An 11,640-nucleotide genomic window follows, 5' to 3' on the forward strand; every position below is an offset into this window, starting at 1 on the left:
TCTGGGGTGGAGATGTACAGCTGAGTGTCATCAGCATACACATGGCATCGCACCCCAAAACAACGGATGATCTCACCCAGCGGTTTCACATAAATGTTGAACAGGAGCAGTGAGAGGATCGGCCCTTGCGGCACCCCGCAAGCAAGGCCCCTCGAGGTCGATCTCTGCCCCCCTGCCAACACGGACTGCGACTGATCAGAGAAATAGGAGGAGAACCACCACAACACGGTGCCTCCCATCCCCAATCCCCCCAGCTGGCGCAGCATGATACCATGGTCGATGGTATCAAAAGCCACTGAGAGGTCTAACAGGGTCAGAACAGAGGAACAACCCCTGTCCCGAGTCCTCCAGAGATTATCCACCAATGCGACCAATGCCGTCTCCATGCTGTACCCAGGCCTGAAGCCGGACTGGCATGGATCTAGGTTTCATCCAGGTACTGTGGGAGCTGTCGTGCAACCACACTCTCCACAACCTTCACAATGAAGCGAAGGTTGGAGACCGGACAGTAGTTTGCCAGAACAGCTGGGTCCAGAGAAGGCTTCTTGAGGAGGGGCCTCACCACCGCCTCTTTCAAGGTGGGAGGCAAGAAACCCTCTCTCAAAGAAGCATTTATAATCCTCTAGAGCCAGCCTCGTGTTACTTCCCGGGTGGCCAGAATCAGCCAAGAAGGGCACGGGTCCAATAAACATGTGGTTGCGTTTAACCTCCCCAGGATCCTGTCCACGTCCTCAGGAGTCACAGGGTCGAACTCATCTCAGATATCATTCTCAAGACCGGCCTCAGTCACCCTTCTGGGATCTACCCAGTCAGAGTCCAAGCCTTCCCGAATCTGAGCGTTTTTATCATGCAGATACTGTGCAAAATCCTCAGCCTGCCCTTGCAAGGGGTCTTCCCGTGCTCCCTGATGTAGGAGGGAGCGAATCACCCTAAACAAAGTGGCTGGGTGGTTATCTGCCGATGCAATAAGAGCAAAAAAGTAATTACACTTTGCCGCTTTTATCACTAGACTAGATAGGTCTTAATATGAGCCCTAACTAGTGTTCGGTCGGATTCGGAGCGACTAGCCCTCCAACCACTCTCTAGGTGTCTTTTCTGGCGCTTCATCTCCCTCAGCTCCTCGGAGAACCAAGGGGATGGGCAGGTTCGGCGTCAGGTCAGAGGCCGCAAAGGCATGACTCGGTCCAGAGCACTGGCGGCCATCCTATCCCAGGCAGCCACCAGGTCTTCAGCTGAGTCGTGAGCCAGAGTTTCAGGAACTGGCCCAAGCTCCCTCTGGAAGCTATCAGGATCCATCAGGCACCTGGGGCGGAACCACCTGGTCAGTTCTGCCTCCCTGCAATGGGGTGCAGCGGTCAAAAAGTCCAGCCTCAGGAGAGAATGGTCCGACCATGACAGGGGTTCAATAACTATATCCCCTATATCCAGACCACTCAGCCATTAACCAGAGATACAAACCAAGTCCAGAGTGTGTCCTCCCGTGTGAGTAGGGCCAAGAATTAGTTGAGTCAGGTCCATGGCTGTCATGGAAGCCATAAACTCCCAAGCCATCCCAGACGCCTCACCGGCAGATGGCAGGTTGAAATCCCCCATGACCAAAAGTCTGGGGGTATCAACCACCATCCCGGCAATAACATTGAGAAGCTCGGGAAGGGCCACTGTCACGTGGCAGGGAGCCAGGTACGCGATCAGCAGGCCCACCTGCATCCCATGGCCCCACTTCACCAGGAGAGACTCACATCCGGCTATCTGAGGTACAGTGGCCTCCCTCAGATCAAGACCTTCCTTTATAATGACTGCCACCCCCCCACTCCTGCCCTGGGCCTTTGGCTGATGGAATGCATGGAAACCTGGTGGGCACATCTCTACAAGGGGGACCCCCCCCTCTTGGCCCAACCAGGTCCCTGCCAGGTCTACAACCCCCTCCTGTATTAGCTCAGAAATGAGGGGGGCCTTATTAACCATGGACCTGGCATTGTACAACATCAGTCTAAGGCCTGGGCTCTGAAACTCTGGACAGACAGGGGAACAAGAAGAGTCATGGGGACCGAGGCATGCCACCGCTTGAAGATATTGGGTGCATGCCCCCACCACCTGATGTGGCCCCCTACTCCCGCCATATCTGCCCCTCCCGACCACAGTCCTGATAGAATCGCCCTCCATCCTATCAGCACTGAGCTCCTCCACACCCTGCTCCCCGCCTTCCATTCCATGCCCCTGTGTCGAGCCTGATCTATACCCCTCCCTCCCCACCCCCACCCTAAACCCCTTAAAAGATTACAAAAAGACAATTTTAAAAAACACCGCAACCCCCTCTTTGCAACATGCCACTTCTCGGGGTTCCAAAACCCATCATTGAGGTAGGCCCTCGATAGAGTGGAGGGCCAAGCCTGTGAGAGGGGGGAGTCTCGCAGACCAAGAAGCTCCACTGCTGAATACATCTTGACCACAGAGGATGGGAGCGACCATATCCTTATATGGACCTAGGGGTCCATATAAAAGGTCCAGGGGAGAGACATGGAATGAGAGTCTCAAAAACATTTTCACAAGACCAGGTCCACTGTCCTCTCACAACAGAGGACAAAGTCAAGTTCCAGGTCGACCACAATCCAAGGGGGGGGGGATAGATCCAACCACCCTTTCATGGTGGTCCGGTCAGCCAGTCAACCCCTTCTTGTGGTGAGATGGCAGCGATGAACCAATGCAGACAGCACAGCACCCGGGGCTCAGGTCCAAAACCGCCCTCTTATGGCGGTTGGTCCGACGGTCAAATCCCCTCTGCTGGCAAATGCAAGAAGATTTGATATCATCCCAGTTCAGCCCCCAGGGGCCCCGACATCAGAGCCACCCTCTCACAGTGGTTTAAACTGACGCCCAGCCCCCTCAGCTGATGGGATGGAGCCATGTACCAGCCCCCATTTCAGATTTAAATAGTCCTCCCCACAGTTAGGGAAAGTCCAGGTGGAAATAAGCTTGGCATCAAGTGAGTCAGTAGGCTAGCCGACAATCCAAGGTGGGCATAGTCCCTATAGAGAAGCATTGGGGAGAAACAGGGGCAGTTATCTCTAGCCCCCCAGGCCCCACATAACCAAATGGAGGCCTCCCAAGGTCTAAAAAGCATCTCACGCCAGGTCCTTGCCCAACCCAAAAGGTGGATGATCTCCCGGCCTGTTGCCCCCCCATCCACAACTTCATGGGGGGGGGTCTCCTCTCTGCCAGGCCCTCTGGACTGCCACAGCTGCTGTCATCACGCCTTCGCCGCCGTTGCTGCCGTTACACCCAAGACGTCTGGCAGCTTCCCAGAGAACTTCTGGAAAACCCGGCAATTCCTGCAGCACTCTAGCAAACCCCACGGGCCTGGGAAGTCGCCGTGCAGAAAGCACCCCAGGCAAAAACGCCGCCACGCCATTCCAATGCCCAGATGGGCTCCAGCTGGAAGAAAACGCTGCCAGCACCCAGTTGACGCAGTCCGCTGCTCCCAACATCACCTGACGCTCTCTCTCTGCCCAGCCTCAATATCCGGAGGGGAGAAGACTCTCTCTGTGTAGGCAGAGAGTTCTCCTAACCGGGCCTGGGGTCGTAGATCTTCACAACAATCCCCAAAAGACCCCAAAGGATAGGTCAGTCCCCATCCTCAAGCCGCGATCTTGGCAACCGTCGCCATCTTGAGCATGCACTCTTTCTTTTAAAAAATATCCCATCATTTCAAAAACGATGCAGAGCTAGGCATTTTCATACTTTAATTTTGTAAAGTTAATTAGCTTGTGTTTCTCTTTGTGTGTTTGTGTTTTCAAATTAAATCTTAATTTTTTCAATAGCATGAAGCAAATCAATAGGTCCTCAAATTCCAATATGCAAATTTAAAAAGAATCATGGTGTCAGGTGTGCCCACATTCAAAACTCAAGAAACCAAAACCCCAACTCCATGTACTTTTACTGAGCACGAACTGATTGCAATGAAAAGAAAGCAAGATCTCAGGCAATAGGTGTGAAAATTACATATTGAAAGTGTTCCCAAATCCCTCCCCCAAAAGACTCTGGCTGAATATCCAATCCCCAGTTCCACAAGGTGTCATCTGAGGTGCATCTTCAGATGGTCCCATCCATCTGGTATGCCAGAACGGTTGACATTGACTGGCTATCAACAAATCCATTCAGGTGCACCAAAGATGATGAGAATTTTCCTCGGTTTTCCTCCCTTTCAGTCACATAAAAAGAAATCTCCACCAGCTTGTTTCCCCCACCCAAATACATATACATTCCCCCAACTCTTATTATGGCAACCAATAGCAAACAAGCATCATCCCTCATTTTTACTTGAATGAGGGATAATTTGACTGGCTTTTACTCCTACATTGAAAACTCACCCAAACATTTCCATTTCTTCAAATTCAGTGATGAATTTTCTAGAGCTTTAAACAAATGCTTCTAAAATAGAGAAATGATTATATGAGAGTTTGGTTCATGTTTTATGAACTTTTTCTCTTAATGAGTTGCTCCCTATTGTTTAGCTGTGGTTTACAAATAATTATGTAACATTTGGGGAAATATATGCAGACAAGCAACCCTGCACTGGAGGCCAAAATGGAGAAAACCTCCACAGCCACCATGTATTTGCCTTTGGTGCTCAGGTAAGATGGAACAAAAGAAATCCAAACACTGCAGAAGATCAGCATGCTGAATGTGAGACATTTGGCCTCATTGAAACTGCTGGGGAGATTCCTGGAGAAAAACGCTACTGTAAAACTGGCAGCTGCCAGAAAGCCCATGTAGCCCAGGACACAGTAGAACATGGTAGATGAGCCTTCACTGCATTGCAATATGATTTCTTCCCTTTCTGAATGTGTGTCAATGTCAGGAAAAGGAGGAAACGTGATGAGCCACCCTGTACAGATGCCAGCTTGAATCAGGGAACAAGTAAGAACAATGGAGATGGCCAGACCTCTTCCCACCCAGTTCCTCATCCTGGATCCTGGCTTGGTGGCCATGAAAGCTAGAACCACAGTGATGGTTTTTGCCAGCACAGAAGACACGGCCACTGAGAAGATGATGCCAAAGCTAATTTGTCGGAGGAGACATATTATATTGCCTGGTGCAATGAGGAACTGCAGTGAGCAAAGGAAACAGAGGAGAAGGGAGATAAGTAGAACATAGGTGAGATTTCGGTTATTGGCCTTAACGATGGGAGTTTGGTGATGTTTTAAAAATGTTGCCAGAACCAGAATTGTGCAGGCAGAAAAGAAAAGTGCCAGAATCAGTAGACATATTCCCATTGGTTCCTCAAAGGATAAGAATGAAATTCTCTTGGGAAGACATGAATCGTGGTTCTTATTTGGATATTGACCATCTGGACATTTGGAACAGTCATCCATGTCTGGAATTTAAATATACATGTATTATATATAAACATACATGCATTTGTGTATATATTGAAAATACTGCTTGTGCTTTGTGATTCTTCTATGAATATTATTATGGCATATTAAATTGTCTTTCTTAACAGCAAAAATGGCACTGACATTATCCATCTGACTTACCAGTCTTATCTTTGGATTTTAACAAGGCAATTATCTCCAAAGAATTCTACTTAATATTTCTAATGTTATTACTGCCTCTTATCTATTTTATGTATTAGCTATATATTTATCTGGTTACACAATTGCATGTTGTTTTTATGGGAAGCACCTGCTACAATATCTTTTTAACAGTATTGACTCAGCCTTTCATCCTTCCAAGGTGGGTAAAATGAGGATCCAGATTGTTGGGAGCAAGAGGCTGACACTGTAAGCTGCTTAGACAGGGCTGTAAAGCACTGTGAAATGGTTTATAAGTCTATGTGCTTATTGATTATTATTGTGAATAATATAAATATAAATAAAAATAATATCTATTCTATCACTTCATCCATACTGAATTTTCTTCATTTTGTAAATTCCTGTGGGATAAAATGTGTGTTCATATCCATAAATGCAAATAACGTTCAAGGAAAAGAGCTAAGGATTTTCCCCTTTTCCATATATTTTCAAAACATTCATGTGGCACAAATTTTATGGGAGAATGAATAATACACAGTTACAGAAATGACAAAATATTCCCACTGTAAGGGAAATTCGGAGTTTCAATATTATTTTAATCACTCAGTTAATTGTTTGCTTCTTTTTGTTTGTTTGTTAAACCAGAGCCATAGTTGAATGCTTAACTCTTTGCCTTAAGTCTTCTTTCAGTTGGTAAAAGAATCCTTCCTTCTGAGGACAGCATAATTTCTCAACAAACAAAATATATAACTTAACTTTCTGTAGGGCTGTAATGCAGTTTGGTTCATGATGTCTCTTACCCTTCTGGCTTGATATTTTCTCTTTGGGACATGGATGACAATCATAGCAGCAAAACGGCTTTGCCTCCTGCTTTCTTTTGAAATTACCAGGGGAGCAGCTCTCAGTACACACGGAAATAGGCAGTGTCTACCCAATAAGTAAAATAAGAAGGGAAATATTAGTGTCCACTCTCATGTTTAAAAAGAAGATTTTAAAAAATTTAAACCAAGGAAATGGAAGGCAGGAGAGAAGTTTGTCTTGCCCCCCATCAACCATCTCCAGCAGTGACAACTCTTCTTTTTTTTGTTTCCAAAAAGTTTTTAGTTTTATTTCTCATAAACATAATTAAATGTACAGTCTTTTATCCACCATTTTCCATTCATCTTGTCTTTTAACTTTCATTTTTAGTTGTTCAAGGCTGCTCTTTTACCATTTACTATCCTTTATTTTACCACAACCTTTCCTCTTCTCTTCCCTTCTCTTCCTCCTTCCATCTCTTCCATCTTTCTTCATTCCTCCTCGCCTTCCTTTTCCTACTTCACCTTCCCTTCCTCTCTCTCCTCTCTTCTTCCTCCCTTATATTATTACAACAACATAACATTTAATCTTTTATATATATTAATATAACATTTCAAAGCAGCCTTCTCCCCACATCCAAATTTAACATTTATTCAATTCTATCCAATTCCTCCACTCCCCTAAATATATGACTTAAAAATCCTTTTTCTTAAACTAATCAATCAGTAAACTAACCTATTTCAACCCAGTTTCCCGCAAAATTACCATGCACTACAATTCTAAATATGAACCACTGCCCACTCTGCTAAAATATACATATATCTATGTATACATTCCATTTTATAAAAAGAAAAAAAGACAATAACTTTAAATTTATAATCCATATAATATCTTCTTTGACGTCTTTCCACTGGATTGTTGAGTCCATCATCCATAATTGGGTAACATAGCATCCTGGTGCAACAGTTTGTTCAAAATCTTCAGTCATCATCTGCCCCCATCAGTAATGAATATCCTCATATATATATAAAAGTAAAAACAACCACCCGAGTGACATTATGATTATATTCCATATAGTTGTAATTGTGGTTTTCATCAGGATTATTAATTCCCATCATCCTAGTGGGTAACAGCCAGATCTTCTGCATGCCCCAGCATGACTCTCTTGCCTTGTAACTCGAAATAGTTATAATATATTTATCGGTAAAAGAAATCCAAAATAGATAATTCAAATCCAACAATGTAAGGCTCTTTTCACATCCCAAAATCACGGCATTGCAGAGGTCTGCCACTATCCTCAAGATAGTATTAAACAATACTTCGCCTCCACTATTTTCACATATTTGTTCATTTTTTTAAAGTCCCTGGCTTCGCTGTTGCTTAGTTTAGAAACTACTATTTCTATGAGAACTGTTTCTTTTCTTTTTCTTTTGCGGGTTGAATTTCCATCCTGGTTTCCTTCCTACAAATTGTGTATCAGCTAGTTGATCTTGTTGGTTTTGTTTTATTATCTCGTATTTCTTTTCCATCACTTGTATATCAACTGGTTGATTTACGCACTTGTCTGTAACTTGATAATTCATCACATTGGAATCCGATGACACTGCTCTCATATTTATAGACAGTCCAGCTGGGGTATCCAGGGAGTCCGAAGACAATTTATCTACCACAGCCTCTATAATTTGATATTTTCCCTTTGTTTCCAACTCCTTTTGTTTGTCCTGTATTATGCCTAAAGATGTTAAATTCTTTTTTAAGATCTTTTGATAAAATTCTTCCGCTTTTTCAACAGTGTTCAGTTGGTATCTTACTCCTTGGTGTCTGAATATTAAACCAACTGGAACATCCCACCTAAATAGGATATTTCTTTTTTTTAACTCAGACACTAGAAAACCAAATTTCTTCCTCTCCATTAACATCTTGGGCGGGAGCTCCTTAAAAATCCAAATCTTTCTTCCACGAAATTGCAAAGTAGAACTAAAAGAGTTCTGCACAATATCATTTCTTATTCCTTTATCAGTAAAATAAATCACCACATCTCTAGGCAATTGCCTTTGTTTTGCCAACCAGGAGTTTATTCTATAAATTCTGTCAATCCTGCAAAACACTTCATCAGGTTGAACCTTTAAAATCCCAGCCAGAATTTCAGAAGATATCTTCCTTAAATCATCTCTGTCATTTTCCTGCAGACCTCTCAGTCTAATTGCATATTCTGTAAAATTATATTGAATCATTAAAACTTCTCTTTCAATCCTCTGTTGTACATTTTCTTCATTACCAATCTTTTGGTCAACCTCCATTTTAGGTTTGTCTTCTGAACTATTATCCTGAATGTTTGCCAAATCCTTTTTAATTTTTTGGATCTTGTCATCCAAATTCTCCTCAGTTTCTTTCATTTTAGACTCTAATAATTTGGTATTTGCATCCAACTGAATCACAAAGTCTGCTAAACCATTAGCTGTTTTTAAAATCTTTCGATCCAAAAAGTCAAACTTAGATTTCACCAATTCATCAATTTCTTTAATTTCCAGCTTAAATTTTTCAAGTTGCTGATTCACAATCTCATCCCTTCTTACAATCTCCTCAAGAAGAAATTCTATTATATTAAAGTCAGGTTTCTGAGACTGGAGAGTTAGAACTTGTTGATGTAATTTGTTAATGGGGGAATCCCCCCCACTGCCTGTTTGTCTAACTTTATAAGTCTCAGTGCCATTTTTCCACACAGACAAGATTTACTGGAAAAGAGAAAAAAAAAAGCTTTTTTCCAACCAAGATCAATATCAGATCCCCAGGAAAAAAAAAGGAAAAAAACAAGAGTGAGAGTGAAGTTTTGCCTTCAATTACAGCCAGAAGTATTCACTCCGCTACTTTGTAATAGAAACGGAAGGACTTTCCCCTTCAGCCTCTCTTCAAGCCGCAGCAGTCACAGCAGCAATCGCCATTTTAAAAATCTTTTTTCCTTTCACTTCTTAAACAACTTCAATAACTTTTCTAAAATAAGAAGAATACTTGCGCTTCAGGATCAGAGGTCCAGCTCACGTCTTCTTTAATTAATTTAACAGATTTGCAGGCTTTCATTTGCCCCCTAGCTCTGCGTGTAGCAGAGATCTCCCAGAGCCCAGAGCATCGGCTGGGGATACGGGGAGTCTCTTCCGCTCCCTCCCAAAAGTAAATAAAAAACTTTTGGGATTAGGCAGAGGACTCTACCCACCCCAGCTGGCTCTATCTCCGTTTCCTAATGGAAACAGAGTTTTTTCGAGCCGCCATTCCGCTGAAAAAGGCGGCTCTTACAGGCAGTGGGCTCGACGGTCGCGAAGGAGCGTCCGGCGGGGACAAACAGCAAACCGGAAGTCCCTTTATTCATATTTTTTTAACCAGTCATAAAAATTTCTCCATGTCTTGAAATACGTTGACTCCTCTTTATCTTTTATTCTCAATGTTCATTTCTGCACATTCTAAAATTTTCTATATAATTTCTCCTTCCAACGGGATTTTGTCTGCTTTCCAATTCTGTGCAAATACAATTCTAGCTGCTGTTATATCTTCTTTACTATATTTCTCTGGTAATATTCCCAATAAAAATATCTCTGGTCTTAACGCTATATGTTGCTGCAGCATTCCCTCTAACCATGTCTGTATTTTAACCCAATAGTACTTTGCTTCTTTACACGACCACCACATATGATAATATGATCCCGGCAATTGGTGACATTTCCAACATTTTGCTGATTTATCTTTAAACATCTTAGCTAATGTTTCTGGTGGCATATGCTATCTATTAAACATCTATACAAATTTTCTTTATAGGCTATTTCCATTGTTAATTTATAATTTCTTTCCCACACTTGTTGCCATTTCTCTAGTTCAATAGTATATCCAAAATTCTTTGCCCATACTATCATTGTTTCTTTTACTTCTTCATCTTCTAATCTAATCCACAATAAATAATTATATAATTTCTTAATCATTTTTTCATCTGTTCCTGTCAGTATCTCATCCAATTCTGATTTCCCCAAGTTAAAACCATATTGCCTACGATCTGCTTCAAATCTTGACTGTATTTTCATTCTTGTATACCAATCTGTCTCAGTCCCTTGACTCTCTAATTTTTGCTTTTGTTTCAGTTCTTCCTGTTCTGTTGATATATCCTTGTATTTAACAATATTCCCCATATTAACAATATTTGGATGTGTCAGAGCTTCTATTGTGGAAAGCCACATTGGAATTTTCAAATAATGTTTTTCTTTCATTTTTTCCCACACTGGTAACAAATCATTTCTTACATAATGTCTCTGGAAATATCCATGTATCCTTTGTTTCCCATACCATGTTATGTTATGTTATGTTATGTTATGTTAGGTTAGGTTAGGTTAGGTTAGGTTAGGTTAGGTTAGGTTAGGTTAGGTTAGGTTAGGTTTATTATATTTGTATACCGCCTTTCTCCCGAAGGACTTGGGGAGGGGGGGTGAACAGCCAGCAGATAAAATACAAAAAATACAAAGTTTAAAACAATATTAAAATCCAATTAAATTAATTTGGCCCACAGTTAAAACACCCCTATATTAAAACCCATAATTTAACAATTTAAAATTAAAACAATTTTAAAAAGTTTGGTCAGGTCAGCCAGGCTTGATGAAACAGAAACGTCTTTAGGGCATGGTGGAAAGTGCGCAGATCCGGGATCCACTGTATCTCCGGGGGCAGCTCCTTCCAGAGGGTAGGTGCCCCCATAGAGAAGGCTCTCCCCCTGGGGGCCGCCAGTGGCATTGTTTGGCTGACAGCACCCTGAGGAGCCCCTCTCTGTGGAAGCATACTGGTCGGTGGGAGGCTACCGGCGGCAGAAGGCAATCTCGTAAATACCTGGGTCCTAAGCCATGGAGCACTCTAAAGGTAGTAACCAATACCTTGAAGTGCACCCAGAAAACCACTGGGAGCCAGTGCTGCTCGCGCAGGAGAGGTGTTACATGGGAGTGCCGAGTTGCCCCCATAGCCACCAGTGCGGCCGCATTCTGACCAGTTGGAGCCTCTGGGTGCTCTTCAAGGAGAGCCCCATGTAGAGAGCATTACAGTAGTCCAGGCGGGAAGTGACGAGGGCATGAGTGACCATGTGTAGGGAGTCCTGATCCAGAAAGGGACGCAACTGGCTGATCAGGCGAACCTGATAAAAAGCCCCCCTGGCCACAACCATCATATGCTCTTCCAAAGACAGCCATGTATCCAGGAGGACACCCAAGTTGCGAGCCCTCACTGTGGGGGCCAATGACTCGCCCCCAAAAGTCAGCGATGGTATCAACTGACTATATCGGGA

General features: G+C 43.3%; 1 protein-coding gene across 1 annotated transcript; it reads right to left on the reverse strand.

Moving 5' to 3' along the window:
• Positions 1-4,469: 4,469 nt before the first annotated feature.
• Positions 4,470-6,443, reverse strand: LOC148113984 (vomeronasal type-2 receptor 26-like). The gene is made up of 2 exons (XM_087893589.1): positions 6,335-6,443; positions 4,470-5,374 (listed from the first exon to the last, which is right to left on the reverse strand). The coding sequence occupies exon 2, from the start codon at positions 5,370-5,372 to the stop codon at positions 4,470-4,472; it is 903 nt and encodes a 300-aa protein (XP_087749715.1). The 5' UTR covers positions 5,373-5,374; positions 6,335-6,443.
• Positions 6,444-11,640: the final 5,197 nt, after the last annotated feature.

This window comes from Pantherophis guttatus, chromosome 4 (assembly GCF_059756535.1).
Source record: "Pantherophis guttatus breed Tessera chromosome 4, ASM5975653v1, whole genome shotgun sequence".
NCBI lineage: Eukaryota > Metazoa > Chordata > Lepidosauria > Squamata > Colubridae > Pantherophis > Pantherophis guttatus.

What these genes read in the sequence shown, in the direction of transcription:
- LOC148113984 (XM_087893589.1), bottom strand. Translation starts at nt 5,372, where the DNA reads ATGGATGACTGTTCCAAATGTCCAGATGGTCAATATCCAAATAAGAAC.